Genomic DNA, 22,608 nt, shown 5'->3' on the forward strand with positions numbered 1-22,608 from the left:
ACCCCTTTTGGCTAATAGCAATGAGCACTTGCTAAAAAGGACTCACTTGGTCAGCAGCACTCATTCAACAAGCACAGCAGTGGCTGCCATGTGCATGAGTGACCTGCAATGGACAAAGAGGTTTTGTCCTCAGGGACAACATGACCCTCATGCAGAAAACATTTAGAACACAAACTACAGAAGCCACTGAGGGAATGCAAGATAAAAGAGGGATCACAAAAGGGCTAGTCAAGGACAAGGGGCTTCTTACAGAGATCTTCTAGCCCATGTTCTGCTCCTCTTTGTCATCTGTGGTAACTTTATCCACAAACCTAAGTCACTTCTATACCAGCCTTTCTTACTAAAGCCAGATGTTCTTCTATCTCACTGCCTGCGAAAAAGTGCTGTAAGACCTCTCTCCTTTACTCACTGAACTACTGGAACATTCAAGGATCAAAAATAAGATCCTTCTTGTGGAAAGAAACAGGGAAGCAGAAAAGAGAAGGGAACTTAGGGAGAGAAAGCAGCAGGTTTGACCACACATGTATGGACAACATAAAATGACCCAAGACATAGGGAAACATAAAGTGTCGAATGCTGGAGAAAGAAAATTTCCATTTAAAATGATGAGGGCAGTCTAAAAATTATGTTGAGTGCATGAGACACCTGGCACAAGGGTTTGGTTCCATTAGGTTACAAAGATAAAAGCAGCAGCATCAAAAGCGATGCTGCCCCCCCTTACTTTTACCTTAATCCAACATCTGTCAGAAAAACAAGATAACATCCTCAGGATTTCTTGAAAGTTCATTTCTTTTTTTAGCCATGGTACACTGTCAGCGACCATAAGCTATCAGAAAAGCCTATGGGAATCCATAATTACACCGAATTCTTTGTAAACATAAACCCTGGGAGGAGAGAAATAATAATAGTGATGTACATTTAACTGCATACTTCCCTAGAGATTATTTCTGACAAGATCTCAGAAAGAAGCTGTTCTCCTAAGAGCTAAAATATCTCAAAAGTATCCTGCCACCTCCCAGGGAGGGGCATAGGGGTGAGATGGGGGTGGGGGGACATCTACCAGTATTACAAGGGAAGATAGTTAATGAGGAAGAGGTATATATGCCTCTACAGTAGGAAGACAAGGGACTGGCTTATGTGTGTGTTGCCTCAGCCTGTTTTTTTCCCCTTTAAAGACAGGGAGGAAAAAAGAAAGGTTGAGAAATACAGAAATATAATTCTTCATTTGCATATAAGGCACAACCCCTATCCTACTCTCTCCGGATCTTGTAGACAGATGGGATTTGTATCATCTCAAAGTTCTTTTGTGTCTAACATGAAGACAGTTGGGACTGTGGACTTGGACTTTAGACAAAGGTCACATCTAATTCACCTATAGGGCTATGGCAATGTATAAAGCCTCGCAGGGCCTGGAGCCACACAAGTATAAAGCCACATACTCAGTTCTCAAGGAGTGAATTCAGCCCTCAGGACTTAACGCATGACCTAGCTTAGACAAAAACAATTCTGACTTTGGGGCGCCTGGGTAGCTCAGTCGGTTAAGCATCTAATTTCGACTCAGGGCATGATCCAGGGTCCTGGGATGGAGCCCCACGTCAGGCTCCCTGCTCAGTGGGAAGTCTGCTTTTCACTCTCACATTCCCCTTGCTAGTGTTCCCCGTCAAATAAATAAATAAAATCTTAAAAAAAAAAAAGTCTGACTTTAACTTAAATGTTTGAGTGAGAAATCAGTCCTATGACAAGTTTTTAATATCCTAGTTTTTAAGATATTACTATAAGACATACTTTGCTAATTCATATATTCCATAATTGTCATTTTTAATGAATTCTTTCTTTCCCCAGAAAACTGTATCTGCTTTCAACAAATTCAACTTCTATTATATGTTGCTTTAAAAATGTTATAATCTTTATGTTTCATGTTAATCTACAAAAACAGTAACAAATAGCTTGCCACAGATTTCACTAATAGTTTGAGAATGCCAGCAATACTAAGAACTAAAACACATACTAAAGAGAGTTGTAGGGATGCCTGCATGGCTCAGTCGATTATACATCTGCCTTCAGCTCAGGTCATGATCCCAGGGTCCCCCACATCGGGCTCCTTGCTCGGCACGGCCTCTCCCTCTGCCTGCCGTTCCCTCTGCTTGTGCCCTCTCTTTCTCTCACACAAATAAATAAATCCCATCATTCACTAAAACTTTCAGAATGAACCTGAGAGAGACCTCAAATCAATGCCCCCTCTCCTCTCCATCCCTTCCACCACTAGGTCACTGGAGTCCTACCATATCTTGCCAACACCAGCACAGCAACCTCCTAATTCTTTCCTTGCCCATAGGGCAACTCTACAGATCTGACCATGGTACTCAAAAGCCTCCAGCTGCTCCTAGTGTAGGCACAGGTGATCCTTCCATATCCATCCCTGCTTCACCATCCAGCTTCCTCTCTCTTCCACTTCTGGCCTTAAAATATATCCAGAAGAAATCCTCCGTAGTTTTCCACATGCAGTGAACGATATCCTGCTTTGATGCCTTTATCAGCTTTGTCCTCTTTGTCTCCCCACTCTCATTCCCCAGGCTAATCCCCATTCTTCAGGAGTCAGCTGGACCCTCTCTCCATGTAGACTTACCTATTGGTGGCCCAAAGCTGGGTTAGGCTCTTACCCTGGGTATACCTGGGTACCTCCTGCAAATCCACTCTGTCCTAATAGTACTTAGCTCTCCCTACCTGGATTCTTGAGCTCCCTGAGAGCAAGATGTCTTTTTCATCTTATCTCTACACCCCATAATGCCTGACCTATTATAGATACCCAATAAATTCTGGTTGGGTAAAGGAATGACTAGAAGAATAAAAAGTGAAACATGTGCCAATCTAAAATGTAGCATCTTTACTCAACAAAATTAACATGTGAATTAGTCTTGAACATGGGTTTCTAGCTATGAAGGATTTTAGTCAAATTTACTGAACATCTACTATACATTCTAGGGCAAGATAAATACTTCATTAGGGAACACTGCATCATCTCTACTTTTTTTGAGTAAAAAATGAAGTCCTCCCAATTATAAAAGTTTACAGACATATTTGTGGATAGAAACATTCCCATCACAAAGACCTTTAATCAAGGCTCCTGAAACCCAGCAAAAACTGGTGACTTTATTTATGCACTATAAAGTTCTAAAAAGTGAATAGGTTAGGACAGCAAATCCTAAGATCCATTTCAACGCAAAAATCCTATCATTCTAATTTCCATTACTGTTTAGCATAAAAATATCTGAGAAAAATATAAAAGTATAATGCAGTATCTTTTACTGTGCTGAAATTCTAAAAAGTGAATGGCAAATTTACAGCTATGTGTAATACATAAATTTTACTCCATTACTCTTCAGATTCATTTGTAACCTAATCATTATTGTCCCTTTGTTTGTCATTAGTCCTGGGTCACAAAGAAGCTACTGACACACAGGTATTTTCTTTTTTTTTTTTTTTTAATTTTTAAAATATTATTTATTTTATTTAAAAATTTTTTTAAATTTTTTTAAATTTTTTTTAATCTTTTTTTTAAATTTATTTTCAGCATAACAGTATTCATTGTTTTTGTACCACACCCAGTGCTCCATGCAGTCCGTGCCCTCTGTAATACCCACCACCTGGTTCCCCCAACCTCCTACCCCCCCACCTCTTCAAACCCTTCAGACTGTTTTTCAGAGTCCATAGTCTCTCATTGTTCACCTCCCCTTCCAATTTCCCCCAACTCCCTTCCCCTAAATCCCCATGTCCTCCATGCTATTTGTTATGCTCCACAAATAAGTGAAACCATATGATAATTGACTCTCTCTGCTTGACTTATTTCACTCAGCATAATCTCTTCCAGTCCCGTCCATGTTGCTACAAAAGTTGGGTATTCATCCTTTCTGATGGAGGCATAATACTCCATAGTGTATATGGACCACAACTTCCTTATCCATTCGTCCGTTGAAGGGCATCTTGGTTCTTTCCACAGTTTGGCAACCATGGCCATTGCTGCTATAAACATTGGGGTACAGATGGCCCTTCTTTTCACTACATCTGTATCTTTGGGGTAAATACCCAGTAGTGCAATTGCAGGGTCATAGGGAAGTTCTATTTTTAATTTCTTAAGGAATCTCCACACTGTTCTCCAAAGAGGCTGCACCAACTTGCATTCCCACCAACAGTGTAAGAGGGTTCCCCTTTCTCCACATCCCCTCCAACACATGTTGTTTCCTGTCTTGCTAATTTTGGCCATTCTAACTGGTGTAAGGTGATATCTCAATGTGGTTTTAATTTGAATCTCCCTGATGGCTAGTGATGATGAACATTTTTTCATGTGTCTGATAGCTATTTGTATGTCTTCATTGGAGAAATGTCTGTTCATATCTTCTGCCCATTTTTTGATATGATTATCTATTTTGTGTGTGTTGAGTTTGAGGAGTTCTTTATAGATGACACACAGGTATTTTCATTCTGGAAAGCTGACCCAGATGTCCCTGTGAGCCATTCTCTATGATGGTCATGGTACATAATTCCCCAATCCTACCACTAATCTGAGGCAAACACTGTAGCCGTATTCCCCTGCCAGTTTTGGTCTAGTCTGAGTAACTTCTGGAAAAAGTCTGCTAGACCCTAAAAGAGAGAAAAAAAGAAAAAGCACGCCCTCCCTCTCCTTCCTTGAGATGCTGGGTCCACTCCATAGGCATCTTGTCATTCATAAGGGGGAGCAACCTTGAGATAACATTTTCACTGCAAACAGCAGGGCAGAGAGAGAAGGAAGCAGAACCCTGATGAAATTCTCAAGCTGCAGATCTGACCAGGCTTGGTGTCCAGCCTACTTCCCAGTTATGAGAGAATACATTTCCTTACTATTTAAACCAGTTTAAGTGGAGTTTCTGTCATGTGTAGACTAAAGCATCCTAATTTAGGCTCTTTATGCACAACACCCTATTTGATTTTCTTCACAGCAGTCAGTGATATCAGAAATGATCTTTTCTTTACATCTACTCTCTAACCTTTCCTCCCCTGCTAAGAAGAATCATGAGAACAGGGACTTATCTATCTTGTTCATCTCTGAAGTCCTCACACCTAGATCTAGCACACAAGAGATGCTCAATAAATATTTTTTGATGAATGAAAGCATGAATCTTAGATAATTATAACCAAACACCTTTTTAAAAATCTCACTTCTTAATTATGCAAATGATAATCTACCTTTTCCTATTCTAACTTACTGAATCATGTTCAATATGACAAAAGAAATCATCAAAAAACACAAAACAAAGAATAAAAATAAAAATTCATTATTTCCCATTTGATGTCAGATATTTTAGCCTGTGGCACTAAATAAGCCTCAAATGTATCTGTGTAAGAGAAATGGCATTTTAAATGCCACATTTGTAACCAGTAACCTAAAAGCGCAAGAACCTTTATCTGATATATGCTTTCTCAAGTAACAGTTAAACCACCTGGCCTTGCTCTAAATAGGCCCATATTTCGCAGAGTAAAAACTTGTGAGTTTATCACAGAATTACTTTTCACCTCCCTTCTCTACTTGGAATTACAATGAGTAACATAATTCTTTTTTAGGTGCTATAATTTCAATGAAAAATTCCCCTACAATTTATGGGAAATTAATAACAAGGGCCAAAAAAGGACATGTGCATATTCCCCATTTCCTGACAGGCAGTCACAGGAAAACAAGAGTGTGCCCTTGCACATTGTGCCATTGCAAACACTTCTGATTATCCACGAAGCAGGAAAAAATAAATATATATAACATATGATGCAATGGAAGCATATAAAGGTCTACTGGTTGGCTTCACTATTTTTTTAAAAACAAAGTTAACAGGGCCTCAGGCCAAAAAAAAAAAAAAAAAGAAAAGAGAAGTAAACGAAAAAGAAATAATGGACTCATATTCTAGCAAAACATAAATAAATGTATGTACATATTATAAACCACCTAGACCAAATCTCCTTATCTTCCTTACCTAATCTCTGAATGATGTACTTATTCAGTGGATTCAAAAGTAGAAAATGTACAAAGATTGCCAGAAAGGTGACTAGCATCTATTGCTAAAGAACCATAAAAGTCAAGCCTAGTAAACATATGAAAAGATAGAAGCTCAACGTCATCAGTCATTAGGGAAGTACAAATTAAAACTGCCATTTTATACCCAATAGAATGACTACAAGTTTAAAAAAAAAAAAAAAAAGAAGCAACAAGTGTTGACAAAGATGTGGAGAAGTGGAAACTCCCGTACATTAATGGTAGGAATAGAAACAGCATAGCAGTCTTTTTTAAGTTAAACAGAAATTTACCATAGGACCAGCAATTCCACTCCTATGTACCTATTCTCTTGAGAAATAAAATTAAATGTCCACACAAACTGCACGTGGATATTTACAGCAGGATTATTATAATAGCACAAAACTGGAAATAACCCAAATATCCATCAACAGGTGACTGGACATTCAAACTGTGGTGTATCTATACAACTGTATATATTTAGCAATAAAAAAACAAATTCATGATACATATTATGACATGGATGAATTCAAAATCATTAATGTGGGAATAAAAATGTTCCGAAACTGGGAATCCTGGGTGGCTCAATAGGTTAAGCGTCTGACTTCAGCCCAGGTCATGATTCCCAGGTCCTGGGATTGAATCCTGCAGAGAACCTGCTTCTCCCTCTGCCTGCCGCTTCCCTGTTTGTGTGTGCTTTCTCCCTCTCTCTGACAAATAAATAAATAAATAAAATCTTTTTTAAAAAGTTCCAAAATTGATTTACAGTGATGACCACTCAATACATTTACTAAAAGTCACTGACCACTGCACTTGAAATGGGTAAATTTTATAATATGTAAAACATGCCTTAAAAAAGTTATGAAAAAACAACATAATTGAGGTATTCATTTTATATGTATCAGAAATTAATACAGTATCCATTATTTTGCACTTATCTTAGTACACTGCCATCTGAAATTGACTACATATAGACGGTAAAACCTCAGAAGCATGTTGGACTGCAAGAACTACCCACCTACTAGAGTAACTAGGGATATTTATAGAATCAGAATATCTTCAGGGCCTCTCATTCCCATCATTAGGCAAAGCCCACACATTCATAAATTGGATATCAGCTAAAATATGAGGAATTGAGACTCGTTAGACCAAAAAAAAAAAAAAAGAGGGAAAGTAAAATGTAGTTTAGATCATAAAGTAAACAGAAAAGGAGAACAAAGATATAATAAGATCCTCCACCCCTATCCAGCATTCATGTTTCTGGATATGCAAAATTGAGGGAGACTGGAGACTCTAAGTGCTATCTTTTGAAGAGAAAGGAAATTAACCTTGATCTTGCAGTTTTAAGTTCATAATATATTTTTGTAACTCTGTGGAAAATAAAACATTCATCAAAAAGTAGTCTAGTTGGGGAAACTGGCGGCTCAGGTCATGATGCCGGGGTTCTGGGATGGGAGCTCCACATCAGGCTCTCTACTCAGTGGAGAGCCTACTTCTCTCTCTCCTCCCCACTTGTGCTCTCTGTGGCTATCTCTATCTCTCCTTCTCAAATAAATAAATAAAATCTTTAAGAAAAATAGTCCAGTCTAAGACTTCCTCAATCTTCTAGACTTCCTCAATCTTCTACTCTTATAGAATATAAAGACATTTAGAAATTTAGAGCATAAGAAAAATAATGGATCATGTGGGATGCTTGTTTTTAATTTTTTGAGGAACTTCCATACTGCTTTCCATAGTGGCTGTACCAACTTACATTCCCACTAGTAGTGCAAAAAAGTTCTGTTTTCTCTATATCTTTGCCAATACTTGTTCTTTCTTGTCTTTTTGATTCTAGTAACTCTGACAGATATGATTTGCATTTCCTTGATGATTAATGATGTTGAGCATCATTTCACATGTCTATTGCCCATCATTGGTCTTCTTTGGAAAAATGTCTATTTAGGTCCCCTGTCCATTGTGTAATTGAATTATTCGGGGGTTTTTGGTGTTAAGTTGTGTAAGTTCTTTCTATATTTTGGATTTACCAAAAAAAAAAAAAAATTAACTTGAAAAAATATATACAACCCCTGTGTTTACTGCAGCATTATTTACAATAGCCAAGATATGAAAGCAAACCAAATGGCCATCAATAGATGAATGGAAAAAAGATTTGGTACATATCTACTATGAATAGATACTACTCAACTGTAAAAAAGTATGAGATCTTAGCATTTGAGCCAACATGGATAGACCTAGAAGGTATCATGCTAATGAAATAAGTTAGAGAAAAATATATACCACATGATTTTATTTATATACAGAATCGAAAACACAGAACAAACAAGCTGAAACAGATACAGAGAACAAACTTGTGGTTTCACAAATACAGAGAACAAACTTGTGGTTACCAGAGAAGATAGGGTGGTAGGATGAGCAAAATGAGCAAAGGGGAGCTAGGGAGTGAATAAGTTATGGGGCTAAAAGATACAGCACAGGGAATATAATCAATGATATTGTAACACTGTTGTATGGTGGCAGATGGCGGCTAGTCTTGTGGTGAGCACAGCATAACATATAGAGATGCTGAATCACTATGTTGTAACCCTGAAACTAATGGAACATTGTGTGTCTGCTATTCTTCAATTAAAATAATAATAATAACCATAATTACAGCCAAAATTAATTGTGTATTTTCTATGTGCCAAGTAAACAGCTTAGAAATTCACATACATGATCGCATTTAATTTTTACAAAAATCCTAGGAAATGGGTAATATGATTATCCCCCTTCTCCAGATGGGGAAACTAAAGCATAAATTGATGACATGAGCTTCCCATTGTTTCCAACAAGGAAGTAGCAACAGAAATGTCAACTGAGAGAATGCTACTTACAGGGGACAACGCTATATACTAGGGAATTCCTAAATTAGGCCAACACATTCCAACTAGAACCCTCCTCTCATAAGCCTAGAGACTCTGTTGAGAAAGCTGTCCAGGAGAAATAAATGTGAACCACGACACTGAAATGAACCCTAGAACATAAAAATTTTACTAGTCTCACTTCATCAGTATTGACTTTTCAAATCAGCCTCAGCTAAAGGCACCCTTCCAACTTGGCTCACAGCCCCTCTGCTATCCTTCCTACATTCTTGATTATTTAACTGTTCAGGAACAGTAAGGCTGCAACAGGCTGAATACTGAGGGGCTCCAGACTCTCCTCTACTCCTAAAACACTAAGCCCATCCTTTTCACATGGCCTTCCACACTCATCTTCACGTTGTGTGAACCCTTTAAACCTATCAGGTTTTAGGAATGTCAGATCCCCTTCTCTCAGTGCTGCCCATCACAGCCCTTACCACCAGCATCACTGCCTAGGCACCCAGATCTTCCATACACTACTGCATACTTAAAGTGTGCATATCATTACCAGGGCAGGAAGCACACTTACACTGGTCTGTATTTCTTAAAGTATCTAAGCAAAATGTTAAGCACAAGAAATACTTCATGACTTCTAAAGTATGAATGGTTTTATATTTATGCTTTTTTGTGTAATATGTTTGTATTTATAAGTATTCTGTTTGTCCAACCAATACTCATAAGATTATAAGCTCACTGTTAGAACATATAACTTCATTTCTTTGTACCGTAACACAATTTTTTTTTTTTTTTTTTTTAAAGAATGAGGTTAAGGGGGCACCTGGGTGGCTCAGTCAGTTACATGTCTGACTTCAGCTCAGGTTATAATCTCAGGGTCCTGGGATTGAGCCCACATCAGGCTCAAACTCAGCAGGGAATCTGCTTCTCCCTCCCTCTCCCTCTGCTCATGTGCTCATAGGCTCGCTCTTTCAAATGCATAAAATTAAAAAAAAAAAAAAAGAATGAGGTTAAGGACTTCAACTGTTGCAGGCATAAATTACTTTTTTCCAGAAGTACTGAAATCATTCTCTGTATGTATGTATGTATGTACAGTTACCTAAGTGTTCACCCTATTTTTTTATGTATCCAAGTCAAAGGATATTAAATAAACATCTCTTTATTCATGATATAGAATAAATGAAGCATATGTGAAAATCACTTGAAAAAAATGGAAAGAGTAAAAACATAAACAGTAAAAAGTAAACAGTAAAAAAGTAAAAACTTTGCTTCTGCCAAAATAACAAAGTGCCAAAAGTTGTTATAAATAGCAGGAAAGTAAACTGAGTCAATATGTGTAAACATAAATATAAAGGGGGAAAACTGAGCATAAAATTCTGAGTATGTGAATGCAATGTACACATACACATGATTACAAAAACGAAAAACAATGAGGAAGAGGAATTTGAAACAAAGAGCATTTACTTCCACTACAATACTGAATTTCCTAACAGTGAAATATTAATAAAAGAAAATATCGAGAGAAAAGCCCAGATCTGGATACATTTTAAAAACACCCATAACTAAGACATTTCATACCTGTAAACATGGCATGAAAGTAAGGACTACAGGCAGCCAGCACCACTCTATGAGCAGAGATTTCCATGTCTTCAGCCACAATTGTGACATCACACAGCAAATTTTGACTGTTTACAAAGTAGAGAGAGAAAAAAAATTTTAATGATACCAATAATAAATGTATTGAACATCCTATGCAAATATACTATAGTAAAAGCCCACTCTTCTGAAGTTGAGGCTAACTTTTAAAAGTGCCATCCTGTGGGGCACCCGGGTAGCACATCAGTTAAGCCGCTGACTCTTGATTTCAGCTCAGGTCCTGATCTCAGGATCCTGGGATTGATACCCCATCTTTAGGCTCTGCGCTCAGCACACAGCCTGCTTCAGATTCTCTCTCCCTCTACCCGTCCCACCCATCCATGCGCTCTCTACCTCTCTAAAATAAATAAGTATTTTTAAAAAATAAATAAATAAAACTGCCATCCTCTAAAAGAGAATTCCTAAACATGAAGCACACAGGAAACAGTCATGACAAATGCCTGGCAGGCATTGGGCCCTCACTAGAATCTTGCCTTTGTTTAACAGAGAAATCTTTCCCAATTTGATTACTGATTTCTCAACCTAAAGTAAATTACTGGCAGCAAACCATCAATGGACTGTAAAAGGGGAGGTTGTTTGAATTGAGAACAACATCAGCAGAAGTGGCAGACGACAGTCTGACATTAAGATGATGACAAAATAAAACATATGTAGGAAACCAAATTGGGTCAAAGTACACACACAAAAAAGATACTTAAAATGATGCTGGTCATGAAGCAAAGGTAAACTTAAATTCAATTACACCTTTAAAAGGCACATAAGACATCTGAAGCTTAACTTAATCAGAACATTTTACCAGTGCAAACCATCTCATTCCTCAAGGCTAAAAAAAATTACCATATACAAAATTAAAAAGCATTTTGTTACCTTAAAACAAACCATTATTCAGCAAACATAATTATCCCTACAATTCTGAATTATCCATTTTAAGTCATTCAAAACCACGTGATGAACACTTTTTACATTCTACACAAGCTGCTAGATGAGCCTTTCCAGCTAAGTGAGAATGTCACAGAATTATTTTTTTGGCAAAAAGTGGTGCTGACGCTTCTTCCAGAACAAGCAAGAGACTCCAAGTCTAAAACCAATCTTACCAGTAGTCATGTCATAACTGAAACAGGTGTGGTGAGCCCAAAAGTAGTCCTTTCCACACCTCAAACACCCAAGCACTGAGTTTATGTGTATAGCACATGTAGGTCACACTTGGCCCCCCTCCTCCAATATTCTATTTCCTACAAGGGTGGCCTGTCTGCTTCTGTAATTTTCTAGGAGCTCACAAGCAACATTTTCACATAGGCTTCACCAAGTCGAAGTTTTCCATTTTTCTGCACTGCTTACAAACTTGTTTCTGTGGCGCTCACACCAAAAGTTTTTGGAGATCCTACTGGCATCTATTTTCCCTCCAATCCAAGAGCAACTAAGAAAAAGGAGTCCCACAGCAGTGGTGATAAGTGTGTTGCAGGCCTCCCTACGGATGAGTCTGCTATACCCTTTAGACTGAAGTATGGCTCATGGGTGTCACTGTAATGGCTCACAATGCTCTATGAGACATCAGGCAGGTCCCACATTAGAGTCATCAAAGGTGGCCTGAGGTTACCCATTTGTGAGTCCTCCACTGTGGAAAACTGACAAAGTCTACTCTCTGCTTGGAGGATATAAAACCAATCTGCGAGTCTATGAATTCCGTGGGTTCACAAGTAACCATGGGAAAAGCCAGTGGTGTTTTTAGAAGAATGCTAGGTAACAGCTTTACCTGCATTTATCATCTCATTTAGACCCCACCATAGTCCTTATGAGGTAGGTATTATTAGGATTTTTTACCCCCAAAATCTATAACTGGGAAAGTCAAGGTTAAAGATGAACAACCAGCCATTAAGTCCCCACTATTGGCAATGCCAGGATTCAAATCCATGGAGTCTGGCTCCAAAGCCTTTTAACCACTACACAAAACCACCTAAAGCTGTGCTATTTCAAGACTTGGTAAAACCTGAATAAAACAGGGAATAAGAAGTATAAATCAGGGACACCTGGATGGCTCAGTCTGCTAAGCATCTGCCTTCAGCTTAGGTCATGATCTCACAGTCCTGGAATCGAGTCCCACATTGGGCTCCTTGCTCAGTGGTGAGCCTGTCTCTCCCTCTGCCTGACACTCCCCTTGCTTATGCTCTCTCCATCTCTGAAAAAGAAATAAAATCTGTTTTTAAAAAAGTATAAATCAAACAGCACGATTTATTAGTTGACATACTATATTCTAGAAACATTTTTTAAAGTTCTATATATAATTTATGAAAGGCCTAATTTTAGTGGGTTTTTATCACTACCTCTACAAGAATATTTAGAAAAATCAAATTCAACAAATCACTGCAAGATCATCTCTGCCCTTAAGCTGCCTAGCAGTAAGGACTAATGATGCCAAAATTATAGGATCAAGTGGAAAACATCATCGTAAAGGTGCTGTGGGAATATCTAAATCAGAGGAGTGGTCAGAAGAGTCTTCCTTCAGCTACTGACCTGAAGCTGAGTTCTAAAAACAAGTACGCATCAGCAGAGTGGAAATGGAACAAGAGAACTCCCTAACAGAGAGAAGAGTGTGTGCTGTACAGACCTGAAGCAGCACAGAACCATGGGGACCCCCAGAAGAAGAAAAGCAGAGAGAGAAGAGTGAGCAAAGAGCAGGAGAGGGAGGGGTTGAGGTCAGCAGAGTTGCACACAGCCTCTCAAGAATGCAGCCATCCAGGTGTTCCTATAATGACCAGGGCATCTGGACACAACTCAAACATGAGTCAAGTACATCGTTACACCTATTTTCCTTCTGTTAGTAGTAGTCCTTCTTAGTGCTCTAATTTCAAGATGGAACTTAAGTGGAATTATACTTGAACACCCCCAAATCACATAATTAATTACATTTAACTTCAATTACAATCACTCATTGATTGAAACCATCTAGCATAACACCTGCTGGTTGTCACGTAATTAGCTTGGCCTTCCCAGCTTATTAGCTGATGTTAGTTAACTAATAAAGTAAACATACTGTCAAATTAGCATGCAGCCGCACCCTAGGCTGGGTCACACAGAATCTAGGGGTCGCATTCCAAAACAATAACATATTTAGTTCTAGTGTTTGATTTTTTTATCTTTTTGTTTCCAGCAATACCATATTTTAAAACAGCACTCAAAGGCAAGAGAGAGCTGACCAAACTTCTTTCAGCCGAACTTCTTTCAGACACACTTTGTGTGCCTAAGAGTCTGGCTCTTACCTCTTTGCAAATGTGCATGTTCATAAGAAGCAGAATAACTTCTGGGAAAGGAGGAGTGAGCTACAAATGAAAAGTCTGGCAATAAAAAAAAGAGCAACATCTTTACCAGCACATACCCAAAGTCTACATGGTAAGTTTCTGAGTTCATATTCCTATTACCTGAAATCTAATGAGGGAATGAACTGCAGAAGGGAAAGTCTTCCTGAATAACAAGACAAATAAAGTTGCTATTTAGCAAAATTCACATGTATTCATTCATTTGTCAAATATTGAGAGTGGCTACTGTGCGCCCAGCACTATGCTCATTTACTGGACATACTGCCGAAGCAAGCACACACTACACTCATTTACAACAGCAAGATCACGTCCATGAATAACAAGGAGTTGACAGTCAACTGGGAAGAAACACATAAGCTAGCAGGTAATTACAAAAATGAACTTATAACTTTTAAGGTGTGGCAGGCGTGGGGTGTGTGGGAACACACAAGAGAGGCCAACCCCAACCTTAAGAGGCTTTTGCAAAGGAAGTTGCTTCTAAGTTCAAACGCAGAGAAGAGCAAACATTATACAAGCCTTATGTAAAACTCAAATTGCCCAGGAAAATGAAAGGCACTCCATCTCCTAAATGAAATATCATCATGCAAACTGGTCCTTCTCAGGAAACATACTGTTTTGAAAATTAATGAAACATGCCCGAACATACCAAGACATCCTTTAGTTTACTGATACAAAGTGACTGATTGCTAAGACTGGAAAAAAAACCTATCACTGCTGTATATCTATTTTCTCAAAGTAAAACAGACCATCCAGCTCTGAGAGGTCAAAAATAATGAGTAGTCACATGAAATAAGAATTTACTTTCTACTGGGGTGCCTGGGTGGCTCAGTGGGTTAAAGCCTCTGCCTTCAGCTCAGGTCATGATCTCAGGGTCCTGGGATCAAGCCCCGCATGGGGCTCTCTGCTCAGAGGGGAGCCTGCATCCCCACCCCCCGCCTGCCTCTCTGCCTACTTGTGATCTCTGTCAAATAAATAAATAAAATCTTAAAAAAAAAAAAAAAAGAATTTACTTTCTACTAGAAGTGGGGGTCATGAGGCAATCACATGGCATCTGTCCATCTGCCTCCCTCAGATGCCAGGGAAAACCTGGAGGCACTCCTGCCACATGGAGTAGAATCAGAGGAACAGCTGAAGCAGCAGGCTGGAGAGATGACCTGCCAGCCAGAGTCCATGGGCAAACCACAAACTAGAGCCCAAGAAGGTGCCCACAGTCATCTCTGAAAGAGCATCAGGTGTTAGAATAAATAAATAACAGCAAGACATAAAAAGAAATGAGGCAAGGGGTCAGAAATCAAGGCAAGAAGGAAAGAAACCAAGGAGATTAAAAACTGGCCAGGAACCAGAGGGTGAGGCAGATGTGGAGTTGCTGTTCGGGACATGGCTGCATCATGGAATACTGTCCTCAGCACGAAGGGAGGTGGGATGAGGAGATGAGCTGGTTTAAACATGAAAGGCTTCATGACTGCTGACTTAGTCATATTTAACCAAACCTCCTGTACCTGACAATTTTATTCAAAAGACAAGAGAGATACAATGTGGCTATAATGTCAATAATCTCGAAGAGCAATAGAACTCCCTGACAAGTGTCACCACTGTCTTCCTTCTTTTTCTTAAAACCATGGTGGTTTGATTTTGATAGGAATTTTAATTTCTGTGGCAGTTAAGTACAGAGAAAACTCAGGATGCTGGGTTTAATAAGATTCACCATCATAGTAAAAGTCCTGAAAAACAGCACAACCCCCTCAACAGATTTGCACCTGCCAAGATTTTCAAATAGGAAGCAGGAAGTGGTGACAGTCAATTTGGAAAGTTAGGGAAAACTACTCGTCAGTGACTTAGAAACTGCCTGAAACTAGTAAAGGGTCCCAGAATAGAGAATACTATTCTTTTCAAATAGAATCAAGACAGCAGAACGATGTGAAAAATGACAAAACAGCCACAGGAAGACGGGGGAAAGCGTGTCACCTAACACCTCAGAAAAGGGAAGGTAACATCTCCAGAGCAGACGACCTGCAAGAACACTTGGTCACAGTTGAGAGGAGAAGATGGAAAAAGTAATTAAAAATAAAGTGAAAGAAGATATTAGGGACAGAGGAAAGCTGGTAGGGAAAGGGAGAACAGAGAAATGAGGAAGATGAGGGATTTCAGGGGGAAAAGTAATAAAGAGAGCAGTTTTTGAACACGTGATGAAAAGCTTATGTGATAGAATATATAAGATGTAGACAAAGAAACTTCCTCATTAAAAGGTTTTTTTTTAAATTGGTAAAATAAATCATGAGGTACTCTTAGCTATAATAATTAAAAGAAAAAAGCCACAGTAAGAGCTTCTGATTTTCAGATTTAAGAGGGCCTAGTGAAAGTGAGCTTTGAAACAGAACACTATCTCATGTATGGTAGGTATTCAACAACACAAAGAAAGGGAAAAGAAACAAGTTGGGTCAGTAAACTATTTCCCTGCTATCTATTATTTGTACACTTTGAAATGTTCAATGATTCTATCCATCCTCAAGAAACACCACCTAAGGGGAGCCTGGGTGGCTCAGTCAATTAAGTGGCTGCCTTCTGCTCAGGTCATGATCCCAGGGTCTTGGGACAGAGCTCCACGTGGAGCTCCCAGCTCAGTGGAGAGCCTGCTTCTCCCTCTGCCTGCTCTGCCTACTTGTGCGCTCTTGCTCTCTCTCTAATAAATAAATATTTTTTAAAAATGCACAAAAAAATAAACAACACTGAAAAAGAGATCAATCACATGTGCTTAAGAAACACTGTCGGTGGGGCACCTAGGTGGCTCAGTGGTTTAAGCCTCTGCCTTCGGCTCAGGTCATGGTCTCAGGGTCCTGGGATGGAGTCCCACATTGGGCTCTCTGCTCAGCAGGGAGCCTGCTTTCCCCTGCCTCTCTGCCTACTTGTGATCTCTGTCAAATAAATAAATAAAATCTTAAAAAATAGAAAAGAAAAAAAGAAACACTGTAGAAGATTACCAGTTAAATTGAGCCTAAAAGCATCAAACCATTATCTTAAATTTTCTAAATAAACAAGTCTATTTGATTTGGGGGCTCTTCCCAACTGCTCTGTCTTTCAAGGAATGTTTTATATTCTACTCTAGTACAATATGAAAATAAAAGAACTCACAATCTTTTACCATAGGAAGAAATAGGTATTAGAGCAATAAAAAAACTTCACATATGTAATTTCCTAAAATCTCTTTTAAAAACAGTAGTATAAAACAGTAGTATAAAAGAGAAACACTCACTCAGGTCTGTTCTTTAATTCACTTGCCAAATAAGCAACAGAATATAAATAACTAAAGAGCCACAACTCATATTTTTCATAGCTGCACAACAGATAACTTAATCCTACTAGTGATCTGGACCCACAATGTCTAAAAGTCCAGGAGGAAAAATACAGTAAGGGCTCCTTTAAGAGAGAGCTTCAGGCTTTCTTGTTTAAATTATCTTTGGAAATGTAAAAACTGCTGTTATAACTGAACCAGTAAATATCTATGACTTATATGTGATGTATAGGGGAGCATTTGAATGGCTTCATATGATTTATCCTTACTAAGAACTTTCAACTCCTAACTTAAGGATCAAAATTATCTTCCTTCTAAACAAGGAACAGGCTGCCCCCAACTAATAGTATCTGAAATTTTTAAAGCTCAAATACAGTCTTATCCCATAACTTACAAAACTGAAGTTTTTCTGTTTAAAATTTATTGTGAAGGCAAGATGCTGCCTCCTGACATTTCCCTTTTTTGGTCATCTCAAAAAGCCCACACAGCATAATGTTCTCAATAAAACATGTCTGAGATTTAGTCTGCTTGTCTCCTCCACAGACCCAATACAGTGTGTTGCACATAATAAGCACTCTGTAAAGACCTATTGATTTGATTCTGAAAATGTTAGTGTTCGGAAAAGCTCCTACCCCCGCCAATTCATGCTAGGGAAATTTAAAGAGCTGACTTTCCTGCCAAAGATGTGTTGCTAAAGATGTGTGCTTTCACCACACTGCCAGGTTGTTCCTCCAACATCATTAATCTTACAATGCTGCTCCCCTTGACAAAAACCTTCCCTGATTCCCACTGCCCACAGGATTAAGTCCAGATTCATCATGTGATTTAAGCCTGCACAATTCTGTCATTCTCCCACTTCCTAGCCTCGTCTGCAGAGACTCCCCAGCATGAACTCTTGGTTCACTTTATCCAACAAGTTCTGTTTATCCGCTCCCTTACTCATGCAATTATCCAGGCCAGGATGCCTTTCCACTACTGTCCTTTGTATGAATGCTACTGGGCACCATCAGGCCCATCAGAAACTAATTCTGTGGGCCGTTGTAGATTTCTCCTGTGAAAAATCCTCTCTGGCCCACAGTCTTTTCCACCACCTCCTCCTCTTCTCTGGACATCTCCAGCAGCAATCCAGAATTTCACAGGGAATGGGCCAAGTCTGATACTGTTTCTGGCTCCTACATAGCCTTTTGGGCAGGCGAGCTGATTTCAAAGGAGAACAAGCTGCCTACAAATACTTGTTGAATACACTGTTTAGGAGTGACTGCAGGGTTTTTTAAACCAAGCAGTTTTAAGTTATTCAAGCTCGTATGGGCTAGGACATAGAGCTATATTTGGGACTCCTGTCTAAAAAAGAAAACAAAACCAAAAATCAATCACTTCCATCAGCCAAAGGTTCATAAACACATTCCCTACTGTACCGCTGTTACTCTACCAGGTAGAGGGTGAGGGCCCAAGAGCAGAGTGGTAACAACAAGGAAGATATTCCTTCCCAAAAGTCAGGAAACCACTCTCAGCTACCCCTTCCTGGCAGCAGGAAACTGATGCAATGGCAGGAAATAAAAGACTTCAGCTGTTTATGGAGTAGGCCTCTTTAGAGATTTTTTTTTTTAATTACTCAGTGGGTTGTAAGGGGTAAGAGAGAAGTGAATGACATTAAAAACAAACCAAAAAAGGAGTTCTAATGAACCCCAAAGAGAGTTTATTTTTTAACACTACCTGCTAGTGACTTTATTAAAACAATCACAGGGTCATAGAGCTGGCAACCAACACCCTCTGGCTTTCCAAAGGTCACTCTTTGTCCTGAAAATCATCAACTTCCAGCCTGGTGACACATTAGCTCCTAAAACGGTGTGACACAAAGAACAAGGTACTATTTCTGAACCATACAGTTCACACCCGAAATGGGATAAATAGGTACGGGAAGGCTAGTGTTAAATAACCCCAGGACCAGGTGCAGGTAAGCAGGAAAAAAGCTCACAGGCTCAGAGAACATCAGAGCAGCAACAAACCTTACATTCCACCCTGTCCACTCTCCTGATTTCACAACTCAGCCTCAAAGAAGTAAAACTGCTGGCCCAAGGTCAAAGAGTTTGTCCCCAAACCTGGGTCATCCACCTCAGGACAAGGTGTGACCTGCCCTAAGTTCAGTGAGTCATGCCTGGGTCAACAGAGACCTACTCACACCCGTGGAAGGCCACAGCTCCCACACCCCACAGGCATGGGAGGAAATGTGAACAGGCCTAGAAAAAGTCTTCCCAGACTTTTCAAAGAAAAAGAAGAGCCACTAAAAATCTCAGTTTTAAAATGACCAGACTGTTTTTTCTTTTTTTCTTGCAGTTCTATTTAGTAGCCAGTATAGTTTACCTTTAACGACTGTTACAATGGAATTAAAAAACTAAAACAGCACAGCCAGACCTGCTACGTATTCACCCAAAGACTAAAATGAAAACATTTATTAAAAATGCCGTCATTACACTATGTGTTAACTAGAGTTTAAAAAAAAATTGTTAAATGTGTCAACTAGAGTTTAGACAAAAATTTGGGAAAAAATAATTATTAGTAAAAAGAAAAATAAAAAATAGGGACCCCTAGGTGGCATAGTCAGTTAAGCATCAGACTCTTGGTTTCAGCTCAGGTGGTGATCTTAGGGTCCTAGGACTGGCCCGTGTGGGTCTCTGCGCTTAGCTGAGAGTCTGCTTGACCCTGCTTGACAGAGGGAGTCTCCCCTTCTGCTGCTTCCCTCCTCCCCCACTTGCACACATGCATGCACACTCTCTCAAATAAATGAATAAAATCTTTAAAAGTAAATAAATAAAAATAAAAATGCTGTCAGAGCAGGACGAGGAAGCAAGTAATAGTTAATTTACCCTTCTCATCTCTCCAATCCAGCTTCCACCTGGAAGCAAATATGTTCTTTTCAAAATGAAAATCTGATCTCCACCCAGTTTAAAACTCTCCAATGGCTTCCTCCCATGATGACTCCTGATAAAGACAAAAATGTATACAGCCCTAAGAATGGTGGGCCTCACCTACCCACTCAGGCTTCTCTCTTTTGCCATGAGACCCCCTGGCCATCAACACCCCAGCTGCCCCTCAGTTCCTCCAATGAGGCCAGCTCCCTCCCACCACCAGATGTGGGCACTGCCATCCCTGTACCTGGAACCCTCCTCTGATCTCTCCCACACCCCCATCCTGGCTTCATTTCTTTAACCCATTTGGCTTTAAATCTCAACATAATTACTTCTATCTTCCCCCGGAAGCCTTTCCTGAGCACTGTAATCCACGTTCAGAGCACCAGGCAGGCCTCCTTTGTAGCACTTACTACCATTAAAATTTACAGTAAACTATGTGTGTAATTCTCTGATTAATGCCTGCTTCCTGCACTCAACCATAAGCTACATGTCTGTTTTTGCTCACCATTGTATCTCTGGCACCAAAAAGATAAATATTTACTAAATCTTTAAGTAAAGAAGAAACAAATGATGGACCTAAAGCATGGGCTTTTAGGAAGACATAGCAGAAACAGATTGAAGGAAATATAAGTCATTCCCTTCTTCATTGCCCAAGCTTTTAAATATACTGACTTTCACAAAGAGAACGATGGGATTAAAAAAAGAAAAATACATGTCTTCCACAAACAGCTAAGAAAACCGAGACTGTTAAAACATACACTCGTCTTTTAATTAAAAAAAAAAAAAATTATTCGTGGTTCAATCAATTTTGGGAAGGGGGTACAGAGAAAGAGGGAGAGACTCTGAAGCAGGTTCTATACCCACCATGGAACAGAGCTCCATTCCATAGCCCTGAAATCGTGACATGAGCAGAAATCAGGAGTCAGATGTTTAACTGACTGAACCACCCCAGACATCTCTCCACCAACTTTTAAAGCCACTCCTTTCATATCATGACTCTAAACAAACCTGAGAATTACCTTAGCAAAGGACATGTCACCAATCCTCAAAATTCCTATCACTATGACCTCCACCACCACTGAGAGTCACATTTTTCTCTGATAGTTTTCTTTTCTTTTTTTTTTTTAATATTTTATTTATTTATCTGTGAGAGAGAGAGTGCGGAGAGGGAGAGTGAGAGGGAGACGCAGTCTCCCCGCTGAACAGAGAGCCCAATGTGGGCCTTGATCCCAGGACCCTGAGATCATGATCTGAGCTGAGAGCAGAAGCTTAACGACTGAGTCACCTAGGTATTCCTCTCTGACAGTCTTCTTTCCATATTCTCTGTGGTAACTTAAAAACCCTAGACCAGCGCTGTCCAGTAGAAATTAGATAGATACACAGACAGAAATAGATATATAGATACAGATAGATAGGTATAGATATGGTATAAAATATATGTGCAATGTCAAAATTTTGTACTGATCACACAAAAAAGGAAACAAGTGAAAATAATTTCAGTAATATCTTCTATTTAACCCAAGATATCCCGTATGTTCATTTTAAAACATAATCAATATTCTTAAAACTTATTAATAAAACATTTTATATTCTATTTTGTATTAAATCTTGGAAATCTATTATATATTTCCACTTACAGAACATCTCAATTCAGACTAGCCACATGGATAGAGCAGAGCAGTCTTTTACTATCTATGCTTCTGATAAAAAACCTGCAGAAAAAGCTTTTAATGTTCTCTGTATCACACAAAGCAACAATGAGGCATGAAGAGTATATTCACTATAAACAAGTAAAAAATTAAGGGAAGAGATCCATGGTTACATGTATATTAATGGAACAATACCTTCTTAATTCGTTCATGACCTTAAAAGCTTTCTTCATATGCCAAGGATTCACTGTCACTGGGCAGTGTTTTTCAGTATTATCATCTTTTGAATCGAGAGGCTTCTGATGACCCTGCTTTGTGCATCTGTACATAAGAGAAAAAAACAACAAAAAAAGATCTTATTACAGATAATTTAGTTCAGGCTTATCAGACTACAAGAAATACAATGAATCTTCCAAACTCGTTTAGAGGAAGTCTCACAATATATCCCAATGTAAGATTAAGACACAATTCAGAACATTTTCTGATGTTCACTATGATTTTAACCAAAAAAGTGGGTATTCTCTACCATGTCAAAGCTCTGTCAGAGACTAGCACAGAAAATTCAGTAAAAGTGATTTAGCAGACAACTGGAAATAAAAATGCTGAGAAATGATCCTCTGTGTTGGAAATTAACCTGCTTTTAACAATCTGTTGTAGTCATATATTATTTACAAACATATTACAAGACAGGAACAGGATCATATTTTACACAAACTTCAGCAACTCAGAATCTGATCTGAATTTTGCTCTCCACCTGCCAGCTTATTTACCCCACATATTTCAGACCTACTCCTCTAACAAGAAATTAATCATGTTAGCTAGAGTTTACTGAGTATTCACTATACAGCAGCCACAGTGCTAAGTCATTTACCTGAATTATTTGCTTAATCTTCAAAACAACTCTG

General features: G+C 38.9%; 1 protein-coding gene across 2 annotated transcripts in view; it reads right to left on the reverse strand.

Moving 5' to 3' along the window:
* KLHL2 (kelch like family member 2) overlaps positions 1-22,608 on the reverse strand; it is a 107,532-nt gene that overhangs the window by 71,465 nt on the left and 13,459 nt on the right. Inside the window, exons 2-3 of one of the 2 annotated variants that reach the window (XM_047717737.1) lie at positions 21,899-22,024; positions 10,465-10,571 (exon numbers count right to left, since the gene is read on the reverse strand). In XM_047717737.1, the coding sequence (XP_047573693.1) occupies positions 10,465-10,571; positions 21,899-22,024 (233 nt within the window). Of the gene's footprint in view, positions 1-10,464; positions 10,572-21,898; positions 22,025-22,608 lie in introns of those variants that run through there. The other variant, XM_047717738.1, reaches the window with a different exon arrangement.

The sequence above is a fragment of the Lutra lutra genome, chromosome 2 (assembly GCF_902655055.1).
Source record: "Lutra lutra chromosome 2, mLutLut1.2, whole genome shotgun sequence".
Lineage (NCBI taxonomy): Eukaryota > Metazoa > Chordata > Mammalia > Carnivora > Mustelidae > Lutra > Lutra lutra.